General features: G+C 33.9%; 1 protein-coding gene and 1 long non-coding RNA gene across 3 annotated transcripts in view; one reads left to right on the forward strand and one right to left on the reverse strand.

Annotated features, from left to right (window-relative positions):
- LOC136041647 (uncharacterized) overlaps positions 1 to 7,590 on the forward strand; it is a 35,143-nt gene extending 27,553 nt beyond the window's left edge. For both annotated transcript variants that reach the window (XR_010621084.1, XR_010621083.1), the window contains one exon: positions 6,962 to 7,590. This is a non-coding gene — a long non-coding RNA (uncharacterized LOC136041647). The remainder of the gene's footprint in view (positions 1 to 6,961) is intronic.
- Positions 449 to 25,918, reverse strand: LOC136041642 (uncharacterized). The gene is made up of 6 exons (XM_065726351.1): positions 25,831 to 25,918; positions 15,898 to 16,009; positions 12,306 to 12,488; positions 5,905 to 6,017; positions 4,316 to 4,472; positions 449 to 579 (listed from the first exon to the last, which is right to left on the reverse strand). The coding sequence occupies exons 2-4, from the start codon at positions 15,989 to 15,991 to the stop codon at positions 5,980 to 5,982; spliced, it is 315 nt and encodes a 104-aa protein (XP_065582423.1). The 5' UTR covers positions 15,992 to 16,009; positions 25,831 to 25,918; the 3' UTR covers positions 449 to 579; positions 4,316 to 4,472; positions 5,905 to 5,979.
- Positions 25,919 to 27,131: the final 1,213 nt, after the last annotated feature.

Raw genomic sequence — 27,131 nt, forward strand, 5'->3', positions numbered from 1 at the left:
CCCAAAGGCATTATGTATAATCTTTGGGTTATTTTTAGTGACGTGGTTGTCGTAAGTTTTAAGTCAAGTTGATTTGAAGAGAAGAGGTTGCAGGGGGTCTTTTGTTTTCTGATCACCATTGACTCTTAAAATGCTGAACAGGCATTTAAATGGTTTCCTCGACATTTTTAAGAAGGACACTGGCTTCAGAACCTCCAAAAGAAGGGACTAGGAACTTTTACTCTGTTTGAGATAGAGTTACTCAAATTTTAATATTCAGGGAATTAACAAAAATCATAAGCTGCCAAGACAGCCTTAGCGAATTATATCATATGTCCAGGCTTTTTAAGACCAAATTAGAGTAGTAAATGGCAATAAACGGAAAATGATCCATCGAATGCCAAATATGAATTTTGGTGGAAGCAAATATAAAATTATGTTGCAAATTGACAGATTAGCTACAAAAGGATAATATATTACAATTTTATTTAATTACTTTGTACTTACAAAACCATAATTACACAAATTTTTAAATGTTTGCCAAGAGTCTTGAATTAACTTATACACAAACAATGGATCCAAGGCTAAAACAAACCTCACCTAAAATGCATAAAAAGAATTAGAAATTGACATTTACTACACTAAAAAAAAAAAAACAGAGAAAAACGCAGAAATTCAAAATAAACAATTTCAGTCAGTAATGTTTTTTAGCAACAATACTAACGACCTCCGTACTAACACCTGTCATCTAATATTATAATTAGATTATTCAATAGACGAGTCTACACAATAAAAATGGTATTTAAGCCCAGTTAAGGCAGATATTTCCCCGACTTTAGATGATCTTCTTAAGCAATGCTGCCACTGTAGCACTGCTTGTTTAGGCACTTGTAACTTTTAAAATATCATAAAGAGACCATCACAAAAGAAGTAACTTTGTTTAAAGCTAGGCAGGGTTGAGAAGAGTGTGGCGGCTATCCCATTGGTATATTCACTTGAAAAAAAGCCAAAACAATGAAAATCCATTGTTATGAGGATACCCTCCACTGCCCTTATCTACTACCTTAAACTTTTCACAATGCCCTTAGAATGGGTGCCATAACACCATAACTGGTTTTTGATGAAATTTTGCAACCAAAAACTTGAAAATTATTTTTAGTATGTTTTACTTTATCACGCTTTCATCTGTTAAAATTTTTTTTTTGGTATACAGCACTAAAGGTCAAGCAGAGGTTTCGACTGAAATATTTAAATAGTTCTCTTCGATTTTTTAATGGCTGGTATTATCCTCGTTATATATGTTTCTTCTTTACGCCTCTTTCATTTTGTCATGTTTAGCCAGTGTGGTCTCAGAAACTATTTTTGGCAGCTATCAAACATTCAATAAAACAGAAAAGTAATCAGATATCAAATGAAAATAAATAGTACCATCAAACATACACACAATTCGTATATAGATGAAAAATAAACCCTAAAGGGAGTAGAAATTAAAATAAATACCTAGTCAAGTTTGGCTATTTGCACCTCGCTACCTTTAAACCCAAAATCCTTCCAAGGGCTGGTAGTGCCCGTGGAATTACATAATCCCCATCTTGACTCAAATATAAAATGAGAAAGCAAAATCAAAATTTAATCAAATTGGGCAGCCCCTAGCTGCATCTTCCTCCATTTTCCTCAGTCAGGATACCGCGTCAGTTGTCCAGCTCCCCCTGCCCCCTCCAAGTGGCTTTGCAATCAATTTTTAAAGCCCATTTTGTTGTTTTTTTATAGCGAAAATTGTGTGGATTTTGGACAATTTGTTTAGTTCTTCAAAATTTCAACAGAAACTAAACTAACATTCCTCTGACTGTTAAGGTGACTTAAAAGGAGTAATAAAAACAATTTTAAAAAATTCTTACTAAATAATGATTTTAATTCCTTAAGAGTTATGCAGTTCAAGACTCCATATTTTATTAAATATATTTTTTGTATATAATTTAAAGAAGAATCATTACAGGGCTTTGTTTTTCTCTTCTTCTGTTTTAATTTTGAAATAAAAATGACCATTGATTGTCAGTTTAACATAAATATAGGGCCTGCAGATATTTGTTTATGAAAGTTTGAATAGTTTTTTTTATTAAAATAAAAAAGTGAAAATATTCGAAAATTATTTTGTATTTAGTAGCAGCAGCAGTAGTACTAGCAGAATTAATAATAGTAGAATGTGGTAGAGTATAAGCAATAGTATTAGCAGCTGCAAAAAAAAGAAGTGACATAGATGTACTAAAAACTATGACTGAAATTAGTCACATTTTACGCAACAACAGCGCAACTTGTGGGACATTTGTTTGAATCAGCATCTGTACAAAATGTCCTCCAAGAATAGAACACGGTGAATTTAAACAAAGTATATATATTTTTCTTACAATTTAGAAATTTTGTGAGCCCGCACTGTAAAAAAATAATGGTTAGCATTTTGTGATGATACTTTGACTTATCCTGTATAATTACTTAGGTATCACTTTGGCACTGCCTGATTTCTTTTTTTGCTTTATTTGGCCAAACTGGCATCAGTATTATTTATTTATTAATATAATACATAATATTGTTTATTAATGTAAGTTGGTAAATCCACCACCAAACCAATTTAATAAAAAATCTTCAAAAATATTTCAATAAACCACATATATTAAAAGCTTAGAACAACAAATTATATATCCTTGATTCAAAATCCATTCAAAATTGCTGAGTTAAAACTGAATAGAATGGTATCCGGGCTATAAAATAGCGCTAGTTTCAACTATTTTGAACATCCCGTTTTGGGCCTCATGGAAACGAAGGGGGACAGCAACTGCAGCATTAATGATGAATGTGGCTAAAAAAAGCCGAGTGTATACATTCACCTTCACCCACCCAAAAGGTTGTTTACACTATACTACTGTCGTCTGCAACAGCTCATTGCTTACAATCGTGGTTGCAACAGTAGATGCAAGCTAGTAAAGAGTGAACCATAGCCCATAGTAAACAAAATTTGAAAAATGCGTTTTCAAAACAACTGCCAAGTGAGAAAAATTGCCAACTAACACTGATTTAGGAATGGTAACCATGGTTTCAGTTAGTCTTAAAAGTAAAAATTTAATGTGAAAACAAATTTATAGTGAATTCACAAAGTCTGAAACGCCTTGGAATTAGTGCTGGATCGAAATAGAAAGTGGACCATTGGCATCATCATGGTCAAAAACCTCGATAATTAGTCATCCACCTTAAGTGTGTGATAATATATATAAATTGATAATATGTATAATATATATATATATATATATATATATATATACATATATATATATATATATATATATATATATATACATATATATATATATATATATATAAAATATATATATGATAATATATATATATATATATATATAAAATATATATATGATAATATATATATATATATATATATATATATATATATATATATATAAAATATATATATGATAATATATATATATATATATATAAAATATATATATGATATATATATATATATATATATATATATATATATATATATATATATATATATATATATATATATATATATATATATATATATATATATATATATATATATATACATATATATATCTGATTATGTGATTTTCCTCTCCTGTCACAATATCCTTACTTCATTTTCTTATTTTTAACTTCTTTATACTCACTATGAGACATCTGTGTTGTTTATCTTTGATAGATTTATTTACTCAAGAAGCTGTACCACGGGGATAAAGATCTTCTTTTCACGACCATGTCATCTACTTTATCTATGTCTAGATCATATTAGGTGAAGATGACACATGAGCTCCCTCCCCCCATTCCCCAAACGCGTAAAATAACATTGAAACTCATCCGTTAGCCATTCACCAGCAAACAAAATATTTTTTATTATTTTTACCTCTTGCAAAATCACTTGAACAACCCCAACCCCTCATGTCAAATTTAAACCAATAAATAGAATTTCTTAATAACATAAAAAAATAATTTTAAGAAGAACAAGATTATACAAAACAATTTTCATAAACACAGAATGTAAAATCACTAACATAAATGCAAATAAACCCCCCTTCCCGACCAAACAAAAAGATTCATTAAAAAACTTTTAAGCTTGAGCAATTATCCTTTCTGTAGCCGTCTTAAGGATCCCCGGGAACTCAGGAATATCACACCCCAAAAAATTAATTACCAATAAAATATTAGAAAAAAACAATGGTACAAAGGAAAAGTGTCTTTTTATGAATATGTCTATAGCATTATTATTATCATAACTACATTTTTGTAAATATAAAAGTACCTTCAATAGGTTCCTCAACCTCATCATTTGAGCCTTTTGATCTGCTAAAGTTTCTAGAACAGGCTTATTTGAAAGTTTCACATGTTTACGATTGACTAAAGGAGTCACAAGGCCATCCAAATTTCTGTGCTGAACGAGGTCCTGCTCCTCCAATTGCCTTAAAAGTAAAACAAAAATTAAAACAGATTCGATTTAAATTAGAATAAGAATATAGATATTTCTAGCAAGGAGGAGCAGTATTATCCTATAATAAATACACACTATACTAATTATAGACATATCTTTTAGGAAGACAGGTTCGATTTACAAAAATAAAAAACAAAAAGGAAATCAATTGATCTCCTATCAAAATAGTATTTTCATATTGGTATACATTGCTATAGTCCTAGATAAGCCCTTTCACATAAGGAAAAATAAAATAATTCTTACTTCATAATATGCAGAACGATCATAGTTAAAACTTTTGGCCTGTGGGGGGGGGGGGATCTTTATCTTCACTTCTTTCTTTGTATTGCACTTTTTTTTACCACACTTCAAATTTTTTGTGCGTATTCTCTAAGTGTTGAAAAAAAACGCTTCCAACAACAAATCATGTTTCCTAAATATAATAAATTTAAATATTTATAGAAAATTACTTGTTTCAGAAATCATATAGAATATTATTTATAATTATGATAATATCATTTTTTTCAGTTTATCCAACAGAATCTCAGAAATACCATTTTTCAGTTAAAACATGTGGTTACCATTATGTTTCCTAAATATAATAAATTTAAATATTTATAGAGAATTACTTGTTTCAGAAATTAGATAGGATATTTTTTAGAATTCAGATAATATCATTTTTTTTTTCAGTTTATCCAACAGAATCTCAGAAATACCATTTTTCAGTTGAAACATGTGGTTACCATTATGTTTCCTAAATATAATAAATTTAAATATTTATAGAAAATTACTTGTTTCAGAAATAAGATAGGATATTATTTATAATTCAGATAATATCATTTTAATAATAAATTATAATAAATCATAGATAATAAATTATAAATAAAATTGTAATAAATTAATAATAAATCTATATTATTTTTGTTTTTGGCTGTTATAATGGTTGAGTTAGTAACTTAATCATTATGAAGGTAATACGCTACCATATCTGATTAATACAATTAGAACTTGCAAATGAACGATTTGTCCTTTTGCAAGTCACTGGTAAAATAATTTGGTGAAACGCCTTTTATTACAAGGAAAAATAATAACACACATTTGGCATATTGCGTACATAAAATACTTTTTTTTAAATTTATTCAATTGAATACTTCAAAATTAAAATTTGAACTTTCTAAAAGAACGCAACACTTAATTCAGCAAATCAGTTCGCAAACTAATTAATTTCTTCTCCAATTTCTTACGGCTTGAAGCTGTCATGTTTCCGTAGGCATAAATAATATGTTATGAATAATTATGCTAATTCATGTCATTCTTAAATGAAACTTTTGTTTAAATTTTTAAATATTAATATAATTCCTTCCAAAATCAGGCTTTAAACATTCGGAACTATAACATTTTTAGAAAAACATTTTAATGATTACCTTTTTCTCTTCCAATCGGATAGGGCCAAAATCTCCTCACCAAGCAGACTTCTTTGGCCAGATTGAAGGAAATCGTCAATTAATTATAAATTCATTTCTTCGTTGGAAGCATCCTACAAATTATAACATATTGATTAGCTACTTTAAGGATGCGACAATCCTTTAAAAAAATGCTTAATCATGCGTTTCGTCCTATAGGAATTCTTCCAACGGGGGGAAGGGTCTTAGGTCTCCAGTTATTTATTTTGACACTAAATAAAAAAGACAACAAGTTTTCTGTTATAAAAAAATGTCAGCAAGCTTAAGGACAAGACATTCCATGGAAATAATAGTAACTTGTTTATTAGTGATGAGATGATGTGCCAGCCGAAATTCGTAAAATACGTAAGCTGATTTTAGCAAAAGGGGATAAATTGCGGAAGATTCCTAGATATGAGGGATCGATATTAAAGGAGATTCAGACAAACTTGTTTGTGAAAAGACCTGACGGCTCAATTACAAAATATTCATTTGGTGATAGCATACCAGAGGTTGACGATTTTAGGAACACCTGAGGACATGTACATCATAGTTTTCCAAGTGATGTTTCAGTGAAATAAAATAATATCGTCTAATATTAAAGCGCCCTGTTAGTATGTTTTAAAATATACAAGTAGGACGCGTTTAATCATGTTTTGTCTCGTATTTATTTGTTTTTTATTTATATTCTCACTAATTTTTGTTGCTCTATATATTTATTACTATTCTTTCTCTTTAGTTATCTATTTTATTTTTTTACTGCTTGTTTTGAAGCACATAGAGGTCTTTATAAATAGAAGTAGAATATTGAAAGAATTTGTCTTAGAATAAAGACATTTCTCTTTTCTTATCTTAGTTGTTTCTGTGTGAGTTACCTTTTATTTTTGTTTGTTGGGCGCATGGGTCGTGGTGTGGTTATTCTTGACATGGTGGTAATATTTGATAATGGATAGAGATAGTGATGGAATTCCATCATCAAGGTTAAAAGAATTTGAGCGAGATTCTCTTTCGTCTCATTCGGTTTTCCATTATATTGTAGGTAGTGATAATGAAGATAGTAGCAGCAAATTAGATATACCAAAAAATCAATATTTATTTTTAAATGGATTGGCAAAGAAAAATTCTAGAACAAGAAGAATATCGTTTTGGAATTGCCGGGGATGGAGGACTGCAAGAGACACAATTGACACTTTTCTATCCACGTCTGATCCGGACATATTTTGTGTATGTGAAACTTTTTTAGATGAGCTTTCAATTGAAAGCGCTCATGTTGATGGTTATCAATTGTTTCATGTTGGGAGGAGTATGCAAAAGAAAGGTGGTCTTGATGTTTTAATTAAACAGTCCGTGCAAGACTAGACTTCTTGCCAATGAATATTGAAATTTTATTTGAATCTTGTGTTGTTGAATGTTTTTTTTCCAAATAATGAGAAGATTCTAATCGCACTTATTTACCGTAGTCCGTCAGCTAGTCAGATGGAATTTAAGAATTGTTTTGAAAATTCATGGATTTATTAGCTAGTCTTAAAACTTCTGATGTTTCTGCTAATCAGAATAGACTGGATAGTAACACTTTAAAGCTTTTAGAATGTCCGCTATCTCAAGAATTATATCCTCTATGTTTTGTACGATCCAGAATAACTGATACGACATACAGTGCTGTTAGTACATATGTCATTCCTGATGATTCATCTGATCACTGTATACTTATGGCTGATTTTTCGCTATATTTCCCGTATAATGAAAAGAAGTCAACAAAGGGAAGAGACTTTGGGGAATTTTTTTTTTAAATTAAAAGAAGCACTCGGTGACGTAGGGGGGAGTTCAGGAATTGATGATATGGATCCAGATCAATCCTAAGATAACGTTTATAATATATTAACTGAAAAGCTTTTTTTTGTCTGTATAGAAATCTGAAAGGAAAGAGGCATACACCAAGAACATCACTTTTGAGGTCTATTAATGAAAAAAATCACTTATATAAAATTAAAATGAAGTATCCCACTGAAATAAATATAATACGTTTTAAAAACTATAAGAACCTGTTAGTAAACAATTCTTAGAGAAAATGAAAGAGTGTATTATGAAAATTCATTTAAAATTCAGATTTTCCTCGAAAAACTTGTCATTAAATTAAGGATAAAATTGGAAAAAATAAAGTTATCACATCCTGATTAATTTTAATTAATTAATCAGTTGAACCTGATTATTAGTTATTATAAATGGTGTAGAAGTTAGAGAACCGCAAGATGTTGCTAATATGTTTAGTGATTATTTTGCTGGTGTTGGTCAAGCAATTGTTTCAGCAGGAATAGATTTGTCTCCTTACAGGTCGCATAAAGAATATTTACCCCCCAATGAATGTACGAGCATATTTCTGGTCCCAATTAGTTTTGCAGAATTCCATAAGATTATCAAAAATATAAAAAAGGTTATTTCAGTTGGACATGATTAATTATCAACAAATTTATTAAATAATATTGTCGGAGTCATTTTTGAACCACTTATCCCTATTTTCAATTTGAATATCAACTAGATCTACGTTGCATGGGCAACGTGAGGTGTTGCGGCAACCTTTGCTCGGCTTCACCGAGTAAAGTGTTGCGAGAGCAACACTTTGGTTTTGTTTCCTCGCTGCGACTAAACGCTGAAGTTGTTAATCTGTAAGGATGCTAAAATACATACTAGGTACACCAACTCGCAAAAGTTGCAAACTCCTCATTGCTAAAGATGATTGTAGCCTTACAGCCGATTATTACTTACAAGTCCCCTACATGTCGTACTGCTGGAACCAAATTGGTCTTACCATCAAATGCACCGGAAACAAAGAATAGGTACTCCAACTAGCAAAAGTTGCGAACCCCTCATTGCAGAAGATGATTATGAGGTAACAGCCAACTATTGGTTAAAACTTCCCTATATGTCTCACAATTGGTATCGACCTATTTTTGGTTCGAGTGTGTACCTTACTACTGAAGTTGTCAACCCCTTTAAACTTTCAAACTGGTATATCTCATGAAGGAATTTTTGTACAAAAAAATGGATGTCATATACTTTGATCAGCTCATCAAAAGCTATCGACTGCCGTCGAAAAAAAAAATCTATCTGTCTTAGTTCAAAAGTTGTCTTTTTTGCCGTAGGCCAACTTTCTAACGTCATCACTTAGAAAGGAGCAAAGGATAAACTCTAATTTCTTTAGCAATGAGAGAAGTTTTAAAGGTTAAGAGGCACATCTGATACCGTTTCTCTACCGCAATCCCAAGTGCGAAAAACCGAATGATAAACTCAGCCGAAATCACGGCAGCACTTTCGGACCCGTGGGAAAATGCCGCTTTTTTGCTTCTCTAAATTTTTCTATTTATCAATCAAAGAAGATATATTGGCTGTGGGGCAGGGTAACTGTCGCATATATTTAACACTTATAGATTTTAGTCCATCTTCAATTTGAAACTGGTGCCTGCCTGCTTGCCTGCTAGAACAGAGCTTTCCACTCGAAAGCAGAAACATGGTTTGATGAAACGAAAGCTTGGCTGCATAACTTCAGATAGTCCTCTCTGACATAGGCTATACAACTCCTCTTCACTTCACACACTATAGGCTCTGGCTCAAGGACAAGCAAAAACCATCCTTTTTGGCCCCAGGCAAGAGTTCTACGAAGCTTTCCAAAATGTAAAGTCATATTCATCAATCCGGCCTAAGGTCCACACTTTCCGTAAAAACCGCAGAGGTTAGACCCTTACCACTTTCTAGGAATAAGCTGAAATCGAGGTGCTCGGAACAAAAAAAAAAAAAAAAAAAAACACGACAAAACCAAAGTGTTGCTCTCGCAACACAATTCAGGTATATTTCCTAGTAGATGGAAAATTTCCCGAGTAATTCCGTTGTATAAACAAGGCGATAAATCTGATGTAAGTAATTATCGTCCAATTGCAATTTTATCTCCATTATCTAAAGTGTTTGAAAAAATTTTAAAAGAAAGGATTTTTAGCTATTTAGATAAAATAAATTTCTTTACTAAATATCAATTTGGATTTAGCGCAAACCGTTTGACAGAACAAGCAGTTGCAGCCCTTTTATTAGAAATAAATGATTGTTTAGATGATGATTTCCACGTGGCTACTTTTTTCTATGATATAAGAAAAGCATTTGACACTTTAAATCATGAAATTCTTCTTGACAAAATGATAAATTCTAGCATAAGAGAGAAAGGATTACAAAATTTTTAAATCATACCCGTGCAGACGCAAAATCACAGTAGATGTCGGTGGAAAAATTACTAATTTAAAAAGTCCACTTTTATTTTTGATTTATATTAATGATTTTCCACGAGGTTTGCATGAGAATATTAGCCATACAATTCTGTTTGCAGATAATACAGCTATAACAGTTAGAGCTAGGGATTCATTGACATCGATCGAAAATCTGACTATAAGTGTTAACTCAGTTAATCGATGGCTCGTTTCCAATAATCAAGTACCGAAATTTACGAAAACTAATTTTATGGTTTTTGGTCGTTCAAAATGAGCCAATCGAGAAATTTGTTGTCAGAAGCTTCAAGTTGGATCAAAAAATTTCTAGGGTCCAATCATATCGTTACTTAGGAGTTTTTCTTGATCCCCTTTTGTCATTTCATAATCATTTTAAGTATTTAAGATTATTGGGTCAATGTATCGTGTGAAGAATATTTTTCCTTTTACCGTTTTAAAACTAATTTACCACTCTCTAATTACTTCTTATTTGAATTACTGCTCAGTTTTATATCTTAATACATTTTGGAAGCGTATAAAACCCTTAAAGGTACTACAAAAAGGACAATAAGAATACTAAATTTCTTACATCGACCTTCAAAACTTGAAAATGTTTCGGAAACTAAAGAATTATTCCTCTTCTTAAATTTGTTAGATTTAAATGATATACGAATATTAAGTACTTCCATATGGCATTTTCATATCCAAAATTCTAAAAATTGTTTCTATGACAAATTTCTGTTAATTTTACTTCCTCGTTCGGATTGTCGGAGGTCTGGGATGTATCGAATTTCTTTTGGAAGTTCTGAAAGGTCAAGGTTTTTGATTAGGTATCAAATACCCTTCATTGCTAATAATTATCAGCTGAATGATAAAATCCTATTTGATCCATCCCAAAAACCTCAGCTAAATTTAAAGATTGTTTGCTAAAATTTTGATTATTCACCAATGATGATGGAAAATTATATTATTTGATCTTTTTATCTGTGTTTTGTTTTTGTGTCCCTGCGTCTGGGATGGCCTCCCACGCCCCTCCTGTGCCCGATATTTAATTATTTATTTATCCTTGTTACTTCTCTTTTATGAGTTTTTTTTTTTTTGTCGCTTGCCCTATTAAATTTTGGAATCATTATTACGATGAGATGTTGATGTTTTTTCTATGTTTTTGGCACTGTCCCGGGCTTACGAGCTCTGCTTTCTGTTGGGGCATAATATTGTTTTTGTATTTTTTAAGTTAAATAAATGAGAAGTTGAAGTTTGTAAATATTTGCAAACTTTACAATATACGTCCTTCACTCTAGTAAGGTCTTTCATAGGACCACAAAATAATAATTCTTATTCCATGAATCTTTATAAGTTCAGCTGACCTTATAAACGCGAAAATCTTTCGCGACCCTGCTATTTGCCACGCGACCCAACTTGAGGTCAAGACCCATAATGTAAGACTATTTTGAAACTATAAGACCCTTTTTCGATGATTTTAGGGTCTTTTGTCCTCATTTAGTTATTTCTTAAACATAATTATTTCAGAAAGACTTTCACCACAAGGAATAAAGAATTTCATTGATTTTTTTAAAGAACTTATTAATTCTTTCACATTGTTAGCCACATTCACATAGTTAGCCACATTCAGAAAAAATTGTCAAGTTCTGGCACCAGCTATTAGTTCAGCTTTGGCCTGAACTAAAGTAAAAAAAAATGGTATAGGATACGGTATTAGACTTTACAGTCCGTACCGGCGGTGCTGATCTCCGTTTCTTGGCCCTTCAGCCAGGAAGTGCAATGGGGATTTGGGGGCCAGCCATCCTGGGCTTTCGCACACCCTTCCTGTTTACCGTCCCCAGATTTCTCCAGGTACCCATTTAGAGCTGGGTCGACTCTGGCTAAGCTTACAGAGTCACGCCACTGACCCCCGTCCCAACTGAAGAATTGGGTACTCCAGGATTCGAACCCTCATCCTCTCAGACAAGGGATCCCAAATCCAGCGAGGCTAAAGTGAGGCTATACTACCTGAACTAAAAAGAGGCTATACTACCAATGTGCTCCTCAGTATATCCCTACTTCACTTCGGTCTAATCAAAATGAATATTTTGTAACCTTAATTAAAGGAATTGCACATTTAAAGTAAAAACTCACCGTCGAATTTTTTCAGTAGCTTTAACCCACCTTCATGGACATAATGGATTATGGCGTCCTTTTGAACAAAATCACGAATTATTGGGATGTTTTGGTTCTTGATTAAATTTTTTGCAGTGTCCCTAAGGTGGACATATCCAAGGTCATCTTGACTTGTTCCTATCACCAGAGCGATTGATTGGCCTAAGAAAAAATTAGAATTTAAGGTTTAATACAAATGGCAAAATAGAACAAGAGCTAAGAGCTCATATGGCATTTGTGACGAGGCAAGAAGAGCTAAGAGCCATGAGATCATATGGTATGAGCTCTAGCAAAATTCTATAAATCAATAGATTGATTTAAAAAGGAAAATAAGAGGCTTAATTTTTTATAATTTTTCCTCTGCCTTTTGCCCCCCAGATGGTCGAATCTGGGAAAACGACTTTATCAAGTCAAATTGTGAAGCTCCCTGACACGCCTACCAATTTTCATCGTTTTAGCACGTCCAGAAGCACCAAACTCGCCAAATCACTGAACTCCTCCCCTCAACTCCCCCAAAGAGAGCAAATCAAGTATGGTTCAGTCAATCACGTATCAAGGACATTTGTTTATTCTATCCACCAAGCTTCATCCCGATTCCTACACTCCAAGTGTTTTTCCAAGATTTCCCCCTCCAACTCCCCCCAATGTCAAAAGATCTGGTCGGGATTTGAAATAAGAGCTCTGAGACATGAATTCCTTCTAAATATCAAATTTCATTACGATCCGATCACCTGTTCGTAAAATAAAAATACCCCAATTTTCACGTTTTCCAAGAATTCCAGTTTCCCCCTCCAACTCCCCCGAATGTCACAGGATCTGATCAGTATTTAAAATTAGAGCTTTAAAGCGCAAGATCCTTCTAAATATCAAATTTGATTAAGATCTGGTCACCCTTTCGTAAGTTACAAATGCCTCAATTTTCAAAATTACCCCCCCCCCCCAACTCCACCAAAGAGAGCAGATCCGGTCCAGTTATGTCAGTCACGTATCTTAGACAGGTTTTGATTCTTCCCATCCAGTTTCATCCTGATCTCACCTCTTAAGTATTTTCTAAGATTCCTGGTTCCCCTCATCTGCCCCCCCCCCTCCAATTACGCTGGATCCGGTTAAGATTTAAAATAAGAGATCTGAGTTACGAGATCCTTCTAAATATGAAGTTTCATGAAGATCCGATCACTCCTTCGTAAGTTAAAAATACGTCATTTTTTCTTATTTTTCAGAATTACCCCCCCCCCCCCCCCGCAATTGAGCGGATCTGTTCCAATTATGTAAATCACGCATGCAAGACTTTTGCTTATTTTTCCAACCAACTTTCATCCCAATCCCTCCAATCTAAGCGTTTTCCATCATTTTAGGTTTCCCCACCCCAAACATTCCCCAATGTCACCAGATCCGGTCAGGATTTAAAATACGAGCTTTGAGACACAATATCCTTCTAATATCAAATTTCATGGAGATCCAATCACCCGTTCGTAAGTTAAAAATACCTCAGTTTTTCTAATTTTTCAGAATTAACCACGCCCCCCCCCCCCCAACTACCCAAAGAGAGCGGATCCGTTCTGGTTATGTCAATCATGTATCTAGGACTCGTGTTTTTTTTCCACCAAGTTTCATCCCGATCCCTCCACTCTAAGTGTTTTCCAAGTTTTAGGTTTCCCCCTCCCAACTCCCCCCCCCAATGTCACCAGATCCGGTCAGGTTTAAAATAAGAGCTCTGAGCCACGATATCCTTCTAAATATCAAATTTCATTGAGATCCGATCACCCATTCGTTAGTTAAAAATACCTCATTTTTTTAATTTTTCAGAAATACCCCCCCCCCCCCAACTACCCCAAAGAGAGCGGATCCGTTCCGTTTATGTCAATCATCTATCTAGGACTTGTGTTTATTTTTCCCACCATGTTTCATCCCGATCCCTCCACTCTAAGTGTTTTCCAAGTTTTAGGTTTCCCCCTCCCAACTCCCCGCCCCCATCACCAGATCCGGTCGGGATTTAAAATAAGAGCTCTAAGACACGATATCCTTCTAAACATCAAATTTCATTGTGATCCGATCACCCGTTCGTAAGTTGAAAATACCTCATCCTTCTAATTTTTAAGAATTACTCCCCCCCCCCCAACTACCCCAAAGAGAACGAATCAGTTCCGATTATGTCAATCATGTATCTGGGACTTGCGCTTATTTTTCCCATCAAGTTTCATCCCGATCCCTCCACTCTAAGTGTTTTCCAAGATTTTAGGTTTCCCCCCTCCAACTCCCCCCAATGTCATCAGACCCGGTCGGGATTTAAAATAAGAGCTCTGAGACACAATATCATTCCAAACATCAAACTTCATTAAGATCCAATCACCCACTCATAAGTTAAAAATACTTCATTTTTTCTATTTTTTCCTAATTAACCGCCCCCCCCCCAGATGGTCAAATCGGGAAAACGACTATTTCCAATTTAATCAGGTCCGGTCCCTGATACGCTTGCCAAATTTCATCGTCCTAGCTTACCTGGAAGTGCCTAAAGTGGCAAAACCGGGACTTTAGGTTTTCCCCCTCCAACTCCCCCCAATGTCATCAGATCCTGTCGGGATTTAAAATAAGAGCTCTGAGACACAATATCATTCCAAACATCAAATTTCATTAAGATCCAATCACCCACTCATAAGTTAAAAATACTTCATTTTTTCTATTTTTTGCGAATTAACCGCCCCCCCCCCCATATGGTCAAATCGGGAAAACGACTATTACTAATTTAATCTGGTCCGGTCGCTGATACGCTTGCCAAATTTCATCGTCCTAGCTTACCTGTAAGTGCCTAAAGTAGCAAAACCGGGACCGACAGACAGACCGACCGACAGAATTGGCGATTGCTATATGTCACTTGGTTAATACCAAGTGCCATAAAAAATATAAAAGTAATGATATTTATACCCAGCCTGTCAATAACTTTATTAAAGTTTTCCATCTATATCCAGTAGACACACACCTCGTATGATTAGTACGGCAAGCCATAAGGAAATGCTACTTTATTATTATATTAATATTCCTGAAAACACACCTGGCAAATCGTAAATTACTGTGATGACGGGGATAACGGTGGGGGTAAAATTTCTAATAATTTTTGTAAGTCACTGTTAAATAAATGTCTAAATATATAGGGCTGATCAATGTATTAAGTCTGATAAATATCGAAGTTCACTAGGAGAAATTGTTAATAGTCTTGTAAATCTTCTTGGGGCGTAAAGGGATTATGGTGAAAATTTTTTACCACTTGTCGCAGGGGTAACCATACTGCTATAAAATGTAATATTCTCTTATTTTTTTTTTAGTTTGCTGATTTTACAAATCATTGTGAATTGTATACTAAATTACTTTTATTTGGCCTAAAATATGAGTCAACAGCGATTCGGGTAGAAGTTGAAAAGTTGATGTTTGCTCAATAGCTTCAAAATTGATAAGCTGCGTTGGGGCTTTTATTCATATAACCATTTTATTTGTTGTTTTTTATATTCATTTCTGTGTAAGACAGAATAGATATTATTATTTTTTGAATGACTTTCAACTTCAATTATCTTCTTACCTTTAGCCACCATTTCCAACAAACTTGTTCTTGAAATATTTTCTTCAACATCAAAAACTTTTATTGCCCTCATGAAATTTTGAGGATCTGACATTTGTGAATATTTGGCAAACTGAAAAATATAAAAGAAGTTTACACCAAATTTCCTAATATCTTCCTCGACGACTGTGAAAGTGAATAAAAATAAAATAAAAGACGCCCCATCGGCATGGACATTGAAGAGGCCAGCGATAAGTAATGTTTTGACAAATATAAACAACTCTCGAAAATGCTAAACCAACTCTTGCCATGTAATAAATCACAAAAAAAAAAACAGTGACGATCTGAATCACCAGACAAAGACCTAGGAGGGATCCAAAGTTTCATCAAATATAAATATTTGCTGGTAGAGGTAGATCAACCACAGCAGAGTTGATAATTTTGATGGTAGATTGTGTCTTGCGTAAAAATAGCGTTGTAATTCTTAAAAGTCGCCAGGTTACTAAACTATTGATCAGAAGGGCTTCTTATTTCTGTTTAAAAAATTAATAACCAGTAAGAGGGCCAGAAATAGAGATACTACCACGAATGAATATAATGTAATTCTATGAGAGTAAGACCACTAACATTTAAACTGATCACTATGTAGTCGTTAAGGACCTACAGATACCTCGGCCCTAGTTAAAATTGATAACTACATTATTATTGGAGGAAGGGCCCAGAGAGAGGTTAATTCAATAGGAAACTTCTCATTAGCTCTTAGTAAGGAAACATAAATGAAGGTCACTAGGATCCCTCCTTGAAAATCTAAAAAAGAATTAAAGAAATCCATTTGGCAGACATACTCAAGTGATGTACAAACTAAGAGTGTTTGAGCGAAGAGGGACAAGGTGAATGCTAGAGGTTGATTGAGTAAGAGCGTGAGTATAGATGACAACGGCAAACCTTAGAATATCAAAAGTTAGTTTAATGAAAATATTAATTTCAAAATTAAAGATTCTTGTAAGGACTGAAAGATTTCTCTGTATTCGGTTTACAGGGCCAATATTATTCTTTAATTTAAAGTCAATTATAGTAACTTATCTTTTACTGCTCCTAGGATTACTAATCCTCTCGTCAAGAAGAAAACATCTTTTACTGACTCCGCTAAGATTAAAATTCCTTATTCTCTTAATATTTAGACTGCTGATGGGCTCAAAGTATATAATAATAATTAACGGATTTTTCTCTCGGTATCACATTTCGTGAAGGAGCTTTAGCATATCAGTCTCAGTATCTTTAGTGCTTTCATCAAGATCAGACCAACTACAGTTTTTAAATGATTAAGTAGTTTTTTCCTCAAGCGTAGCATACTTAGTATTCACTTACAGATTAATCCTGGAATTTCATCTAGGATGGGGAGCTACTCTTCCAACTTAGACTGCGAGAGTCTTCCTTTTGATGGTCATTAGACTCAATCCAACCTGACCTCTAATTTACAGAGTTGTTCTATCAATTCTTTTTGTTCTTTTATGATTAACCTTTACTACAAAATCATTCCTTGAATTTTATGTGTTCTTTGAATGCTACCTGATTCCCAAAATCATTCTAGTCCTTGAAAGGGGCTACCAGCCAGAACGGCTTCTCTCCTCCTACTACTTGTTGTTTCATACACTGCTCTCCTCTTTACCCCTTCTTTCCATCATTATTTTTCACAAACACGTTTATTCATCATCCGTTTTATAATTATTGGGCAATTTTAGAGATAGTTTAATTTTTTTTTTGTTCAGGATCATTTTGTTCCTGGTAAAATTCCCCGTTTACAAACGTATTTGAAATCATAGATTCATGCTAAGCCGCAGATCATATTCACTTCTTCGGTAACAATGGTTTTGATGACACGGTTTTAGTTTTCTTAATATAGGACTCTCACCATAACTTAAATTATTTTCCAAAATATATTTCTTCATTGGTGTTTTCAGTCTAGACTGATCAATAGTAGTTCTATTCAGAATTTTATATTTCTTTTTAATCTTGCTGTTGCATTTATTTATATTCTAGTATTAGTCATGGAGAAAGTATTTATATTCCCAGTTGATTGGAATACAACTTATAGGATTATCTAATTAAACGAGTACATTTCATTCCACTATTAACACTAGTCCTTCTTCATTGTTATAATTTAAAGAGAAGATTAGTTTGTGGAAGTAAATGCAAAGAATCTCTGACAGTATTATAATATTTCGTATCAGGTTATACTTTACTAGCTCCTAGAGTGGTGGGTATTTGTTTTTCATTTCTATTGTTTGTGTCGGACAAAATTTATTAATTAAAAATGGCTTTCTTATATTTCGACAACAAGTGTTCTCAGACTAGTTGGGGTATCGTTCATTTTCTTAGTTCTCGTTATTTCTTCTCAAGTAGTAATTAACTCCTCTTACTGTATGGACAGTGAAATTTTTATAGGCCATTATATATATATATATATATATATATATATATGTATATATATATATATATATATATATATATATATATATATATATATATATATATATGGTATGTATTACTAGAATTCATTTCGTTGATAATTTTTTTAATCATTTCATCTGACAAATATTAGGTTGGGATGGACTTGAGGTCACTTCCTATCTCTTGGTTATGATCTACAAAAACAATAGTTCTTCTTCTAGAGGAATAATTACGGTTGTAAGAAATCAGGAAGGTTATCTTACGATCATCGTGGTTGATATATTACGTTATTATTTTAGACTACATATTCTTATGATGTTTTCCCCAATCGATTTTATTTCTCTTTATTGTGTCTTCTTTTGTTAAGAGAGCTCAACCACCTTTCTCTCCATGATTGGCCGCAGCCAGGGTGGACCCCACACCCATGTAGTCACTGGTTCACCTTTCTACATTAGTAACCATTGGAATTTACTTAATAATTCCCCAATCTTCATCATTCAAAAGAAGGGGCTGTTCCACTTATCACTATTGGTGCTGTGACTTTCTTTTTCTTGGGGCAAGCATTATTTGGGGAAATGATTTAAAGCGAGTGATTGCATTGTCTACACTGAGTATACTCGAAGGTAGAACACAACCCTACCTAAATCCTGATTTAGTTCAAAACTAGCAGCTAAACTCATTTCCTACCCTAACTACAACAGTGTTATCAAACAGTTAGTGGTAACGAACTGTAGTAAGGAGCGACCCGGCTCAATAGTAACCAAAACTCTAAAAAATGGAATTTTGTTACCAATACCTACATCAAAAGAATCGCATTTTAATGCTGATTTTAAATATATAAGTTTCATCAAGTTTAGTCTTACCCATCAAAAGTTACGAGCCGTAGAAAATTTGCGTTATTTTAGAAAATAGGGGGAAACGCCCCCTAGAAGTCATAGAATCTTAACGAAAATCACACCATCAGATTCAGCGTATCAGAGAACCCTATTGTAGAAGTTTCAAGCTCCTGTCTACAAAAATGTGGAATTTTGTATGTTTTGCCAGAAGGCAGACCACGGATGCGTGTTTATTTGTTTTGTTTTTTGTTTTTTTTTTTCCAGGGGTGATCGTATCGACCCAGTTGTCCTAGAATGTTGCAATAGGGCTCATTCTAACGGAAACGAAAAGTTCTAGTGCCCTTTTTAAGTGACCAAAAAAATTAGAGGGCACCTAGGCCCCCTCCCACGCTAATTATTTTACCAAAGTCAACGGATCAAAATTCTGAGATAGCCATTTTATTCAGCGTAGTCGAAAAACCTTATAACTATGTCTTTGGGGACGACTTACTCCCCCACAGTCCCCATGGGAGGGGCAACAAGTTACAAACTTTGACCAATGCTTACATATAGGAATGGTTGTTGGGAAGTATACAGGCGTTTTCAGGAGGATTTTTTTGGTTGGGGGAGGGGTTGAGAAGGGGGGATATGCTGGGGGAACTTTCCATCGATAATTTGTCATGGGGGAAGAAAATCTCCATGAAGGGAGCGCAGGATTTACTAGCATTATTTAAAAACACAATGAAAAAATAAATATGAAAAAATCTTTCAGCTGGAAGTAAGGAACAGCATTAAAACTTAAAACAAACAGAAATTATTACCCATTTGAGGGGCTCACCTCCTCCTAATACCTCGCTCTTTACGTTAAAGTATTTTTAGTAATTTCAACTATTTATTCTACGGCTTTTGTGATTCTGGGGTCATTCTTAATGAATTGGGACAAAATTTAAGCTTTAGTGTAAAGAGCGAGGATCTGACAAGGGGGCGAACCTCCTCATATATGTAATAAAAATATGAGAATACAAAAGTTCTTTACGTAAGCTAATTTATAAGTTACGTAAATCTTTTACTAATAAAAATATTCGTAAAAAATTAAAAGTACTAGTTGCCTTTTTAATTAACCAAAAAATTGGAGGGCAACTAGGCTTCCTCCCCCGCTCTTTTTTCTCAAAATCATTCGATCAAAATTCTGAGAAAGCCATTTAGCCAAAAAAATAAATATGCAAATTTCATTTTAATTATTCCTCTGTGGAGAGCCAAAATCAAAACATGCTTTGATTAAAAAACGTTCAGAAATTAAATAAAGAAAACAAGTTTTTTTAACTGAAAGTAAAGAGCGACATTAAAAGTTAAAACGAACAGAAATTACTTGGTATATGAATGAGGCCGCTTCCTCATCAACGCCCCGCTCTTTACGCTAAAGTTTTTTACTGTTTTAAAAAGAAGAATTGAGAGACAGAGTCAAACTTTAGCGTAAAGAGCGGGGCGTTGATGAGGAAGCAGCCTCATTCATATACGAAGTAATTTCTGTTCGTTTTAAGTTTTAATGTCGCTCCTTACTTTCAGTTAAAAAAACTTGTTTTTTTTATTTAATTCTCTTACATAGTACTGATTCCATTAATGTATTTGTATGTCATGCCATAGAAGAATAAAACTTTCGCTAAAGCTCTTCTATCAACAGAATCAAAAGCTTGCTCATAATCTCCATTTCTCAATTATTAACCTAAGAGTTAAAATCTGTTCAACATATCCTCTAGCCTTTTTAAAACTGCACTGTTCGTCTGTTATCACCTTGTCTACAGCATCTCTGTCTAAAAAGTGTCATATTACTTAGCAATTTGTTACCTACAGAAACTTGCCTTTTGCCACACTCATTCTTATCACTTTCTTATACAGTGTATTATTTAAGATTTTCTTAATTCTCTAGGTATTCCCACATTTTCTCAAAATGTTCAGGCCATTTCTCTTTAACTCTCCTTCTCAATATTGTGGTACCGTTCCTATCTTTGACTTGGGCAGTCCGGATTGACTACTCCCTCTCAATCTATTGACATGTCAGTACAATATTTTACTGCTATCCCGTTTAGCTGCATCTTCCAGATCCTCGGCAATTACATCCCTGGTCATGGTCTTCACGCCTCCTCAGTTCATATTTTCTTGCTTTCTCCATTTTCTTTACATTCCTCTTATTTTCAAACAATTCATCACTCAGATAATTCTTGTTAAAGTCCTTACTCCTTTCCATTAAGAGATATTTCTTTTAAGAGACAGAAGTCTCTCTTTTTCCAAAAGAGAGACTCGCTAATAAGTTTGCAAGGTTGAAATATGAGTCTCAAATAGTCAACCCAGTTAACAATCCTAAGATAAGTCCTGGACCTGTGATTGTAAATATTTCATCTAAAAAGCTTAGTTATGTTGAAGAAAAAGTCCTAGAACTGGGGCCAAAATCTTCGTTTTTACCGAAACAAGTTCCAGTTGCGGGCTTGGTAGCATCTTTAGAATCCTCTCTCTCCAAATGTAGTGCTCTTGTTTCAAACCCGGATATAGTTAGATCTTGTTTGATTAACACTCTTTACAACACTTCAGTAAAGCTTCATAATTCTCCCAATGACGCAATGGAAAAATCATATGACACCAAAATTTTGAGCAAACTCCGTAATGATTCCTCAGTAATAATCACTAAAGCCGATAAAATCAACTCCTTAGTAATTATGAATAAAACAGATTATGATAATAAAATTCAGTCACATTTAAATGATACAAATACTTATGTTAAATCAATCCATGACCAGACTATATATATATATATATATATATATATATATATATATATATATATATATATATATTTGCGGCTCAGAGGGTAATTACGATAAGAAAGCGTGTCGATGTGTTACAAGACAAACCCGAAACCTGGCTTGCGGCTGAAAGAGAAAGTAAAAAAAGGAATGCGTGTCGAGGAATTACAAGAGTATATCAGAGGAATTATCAGTTGTATATGCGCAAGTTTTACGCAATTAAAAATTAGCACCTTGCACATGTGTTGTTGGGGCACGTTCCGGAAAAAAAACTAAAAACACAGAGAAGAAAATAAAATAAAGAAGAAACAAGAGCTAAGAGCTCATATGGCACTTGTGACGAGGCGAGAAGAGCTAAGAGCCAAGAGATCATATGGTATGAGCTTTAACAAAATTCTATGAATCAATAGATTGATTTAAAAAAGGAAAATAAGAGGCTTAATGCCGGTCAGGATTTAAAATAAGACCTCTGAGTCACGATGTCCTTCTAAATATCAAAATTCATTAAGATCCGATCACCCACTCGTAAGTTATAAAAAAAAAATTTCTAATTTTTCCTCTCCCTTTAGCCCCCCAGACGGTCGAATCTGGGAAAACGACTTTATCAAGTCAAATTGTGCAGCTCCCTGACACGCCTATCAATTTTCATCGTCCTAGCACGTCCAGAAGCACCAAACTCGCCAAATCACTGAGCCCCTCCCCCCCAACTCCCCCAAAGAGAGCGAATCCAGTACGATTCTGTCAATCACGTATCAAGGACATTTGTTTATTCTATCCACCAAGCTTCATCCCGATTCCTACACTCCAAGTGTTTTTTAAAGATTTCCCCCTCCAACTCCCCCCAATGTCAAACGATCTGGTCGGCATTTGAAATAAGAGCTCTGAGACATGAATTATTTCTAAAAATCTAATTTTATTGAGATCCAATCATCTATTCGTAAGATAAAAATACCCCAATTTTCACATTTTCCAAGAATTCCGGTTTCCCCCTCCAACTCCCCCCAACGTCACAGGATCTGGTTGGAATTTAAAATAAGAACTTTAAAGCACAAGATCCTTCTAAATATCAAATTTCATTAAGATCTGGTCACCCTTTCGTAAGTTACAAATACCTCAATTTTCAACATTACCCCCCCTCTAATTCCACCAAAGAGAGCAGATCCGGTCCGGTTATGTCAGTCACGTATCTTAGACAGGTTTTTATTCTTCCCATCCAGTTTCATCCTGATCTCACCGCTTTAAGTATTTTCTAAGATTTCCGGCCCCCCCCCCCCCAATTACGCTTGATCCGGCTGAAATTTAAAATAAGAGATCTGAGTTACGAGGTCCTTCTAAATATGAAGTTTCATGAAGATCTGATCACTCCTTCTTAAGTTACAAATACGTCATTTTTTCTTATTTTTCAGAATTAACCCCCCCCCCCCCAATAGATCGGATCCGTTCCAATTATGTAAATCACGTATGTAAGACTTCTGCTTATTTTTCCCACCAAGTTTCATCCCGATCCCTCCAATGTAAGTGTTTTCCATGATTTTAGGTTCCCCCCAAACTTCCCCCAACGTCAACAGATCCAGTCAGGATTTAAATAAGAGCTTTGAGACACGATATCCTTCTAAATATCAAATTTCATTGAGATCCGATAACCCGTTTGTAAGTTAAAAATACCTCATTTTTTCTAATTTTTCAGAATTAACCCCTCCCTCCACTATCCCAAAGAGAGCGGATCCGTTCCGGTTATATCAATCATGTATCTAGGACTCGTGATTATTTTTTCCACCAAGTTTCATCCCGATCCCTCCACTCTTAAGTGTTTTCAAGTTTTAGGTTTCCCCCTCCCAACTCCCCCCCCCCCCAATGTCACCAGATCTGGTTGGGTTTAAAATAAGAGCTCTGAGCCACGATATCTTTCTAAATATCAAATTTCATTGAGATCCGATCACCTGTTCGTAAGTTAAAAATACCTCATTTTTTCTAATTTTTCAGAAATTACCCCCCCCCCCCTCCAACTATCCCAAAGAGAGCTGATCCGTTCCGTTTATGTCAATCATGTATCTAGCACTTGTGTTTATTTTTCCCACCAAGTTTCATCCCGATCCCTTCACTCTAAGTGTTTTCCAAGTTTTAGGTTTCCCCCTCCCAACTCCCCCCCCCCCAATGTCACAAGATCCGGTCAGGATTTAAAATAAGAGCTCTAAGACACGATATTCTTCTTAACATCAAATTTCATTTAGATCCGATCACCCGTTTGTAAGTTAAAAATACCTCATTTTTTCTAATTTTTCAGAATTACCCCCCCCCCCCAAACTACCCCAAAGAGAGCGGATCCGTTCCGATTATGTCAATCATGTATCTGGGACTTGTGCTTATTTTTCCCATCAAGTTTCATCCTGATCCCTCCACTCTAAGTGTTTTCCAAGATTTTAGGTTTCCCACCTCCAACTCCCCCCAATGTCATCAAATCCGGTCGGGATTTAAAATAAGAGCTCTGAGACACAATATCATTCCAAACATCAAATTTCATTAAGATCCCATTACCCATTCATAAGTTAAAAATACTTCATTTTTTCTATTTTTTCCGAATTAACCCACTCCCCCCCAGATGGTCAAATTGGGAAAATGACTATTTCTAATTTAAGCTGGTCCCGTCCCTGATACGACTGCCAAATTTCATCGTCCTAGCTTACCTGGAAGTGCCTAAAGTAGCAAAACCGGGACCGACAGACCAACAGACAGACAGACCGACAGAATTGGCGATTGCTATTTGTCACTTGGTTAATACCAAGTGCCATAAAAACCATAAAAAAAACTAATAAAAGGTGAACAACTTGAAAAAACTAAAAGAAAAAAAACTAAAAAAACCTTAAAAAACTGAAAAAAGAAGAAACTAAAAAAGAAAAAAAAAATTAAAATTACAAAACAAGGGATTACAAGAATTCAAAAACCATAAAAAAGAAAACCAAAACTTCGAAGCTTAGTAGGTATCATGGTTAGAAATTGGACTTGCTTTAATAGTCAAATAACTTTGAAAAAAATTGCAATAGAACACAAGGGACAATGAGAATCTATATATAGAACCCTGCCACGTGCCGTGCTGGGTACCGGCGGTGAACTATGTATAATGTCGGCGATATATATACACCTATATATATATATATATATATATATATATATATATATATATATATATATATATATATATATACTATATATATATTATATATATATATATATATATATATATATATATATATATATATATATATATATATATATATATATATATATATATATATATATATATATATATATATAGATGTCCCATTGTCTGTGCATATAAATAGATTGTCAGGTTTACCGACTCTTGAACATGCAACATAAAATTGTCCATGGGAAAAACAATCCGTATTCAGATCTATACCTGATTATTCTAATGATTGCCCTTGAGCTTTGTTGATGGTGATTGCTAATCAAACATTCCCTGTGTCCCCGTCGTCATTTATATATCCCCCTTTGCCCCCGGCATCCCCCTTGTAGTTGTGTCCCTGTGATCTGGTCGTCATTTATATTCCCAGTATCCCGGTCGTCATTTGTGCCCCAGTGTCCCAGTCTGTAATTTCTCTTTGAGCGTCCCGGTCGTCATTTATATTCCCGGTGTCCCGGTCGTCATTTGTGTCCCGGTCTGTAATTTATCTTTGCGTGTCCCGGTCGTCATTTATATCTCCCGGTCGTTATTTGTGTCCCAGTCTGTGATTTCTCTAACATTCTATTATTTTTTTGCTTTTCATCAAAGCATAGGTTTAATGTTTACTTTATTTCTTTAAGAATAGCCAACAAAGAATTGTCAAATATAACCCAACAAAGCAATAATCTGTAAGAATTTCAAGTCTTACCCTTAATCTAGAGCACCAAGCCTAAAAATTAGCCATACTGCCTTAAAACTTGGACTAGGTTATGTCAGTTATATTTACATCACGTAATTAAAATGGCCGCCATGTTTCTTCAATGAATGTTTAACGTAAAAAAAGAATGGTGAATCTCTGAAATTTTATATAATTTTTTATATTGAAAAAATTGTCAGGTTTTCTCGGCCAAGTTAAACATTAGATAAAAAATTTAATATATATATTTTATGTATTTATAATTATTTTAAAAGTATTTATAGATGGCACATATTTATCAACTTCCTCTGGCTTTCTCTTTAGCTCAAACGTAACTTATTCACTTCCAGCCGTTCTAGGGATCAGACCTTTTTATCAAGATATTTGGGCTTCACACCGAATTCGTTTTTGAAAGCGATATGAAATTGTCAGGGGATAATTATGATATATAGGGATAACTGAAAAGTCTGTACTTGTAATTCAGGAATTTGGGACTCCAAAAAACTATTCTAACATCTATTTGGTTTTTTAACTATCAACATTCTGTTTTTTTCAGTAACGTGGGTTCTATTCATTCAGTCTATATGTGACGGTCTTAAGTAAAACAAGTTGATTAATTTGTATTGGACTATGCTTTAAGTGAAACTGTTTAGTGTTGTTTTCCCCCCTTGAAAAAAGTGTGGCTCGCCTTATGCCTCAGTTGTCCGTAATAAGACATGTCTCAACCAATTAAACCTTGCTAAACTGTATAATTCAACAGTACTTCGAAATTTTCTGTCTGAAATGTATAAATATACTCGATCTTTATCTCCCGAGTGGACTCAATCTGCACACAGAAATACATAAGTTTACGTTACAATAAGGAAAAGTTAAAATAATAGCAACCAAATATGATTTTTGAAAAGCAACTAATAATATTTGAAAACTAATTGATAAAGTTTTCTAGGAAAAATAGAATCAAGATCTTTATTCCAGTTATAGATATGGTCTAGAAATAGTAAGATTGGCGTATGACAAAAATACATAATTATACATACTTAATTATACATATACTTAATTATTATACTATACATATACTTAATTATTTAATTATACATACGTGCATACTGAATAGTACATCAGCGTCTGCGTATACAATTTAAGTATCTTTTACTTCCCAAAAAATTAAAAAGGAAGTTTTGTTCTCTTTGACATCGTTGCCATGTTCCAAAATAAAGAGAGAGCAGCACGTTCTCGCGATTCAAACCCTTACTCTTTGGTTTTCTACAAAGTAAGAGCTTTTTTTTATTTCACCTGTGTTTTTCATCTTTATC

The sequence above is a fragment of the Artemia franciscana genome, unplaced genomic scaffold (genome assembly GCF_032884065.1).
Source record: "Artemia franciscana unplaced genomic scaffold, ASM3288406v1 PGA_scaffold_32, whole genome shotgun sequence".
Lineage (NCBI taxonomy): Eukaryota > Metazoa > Arthropoda > Branchiopoda > Anostraca > Artemiidae > Artemia > Artemia franciscana.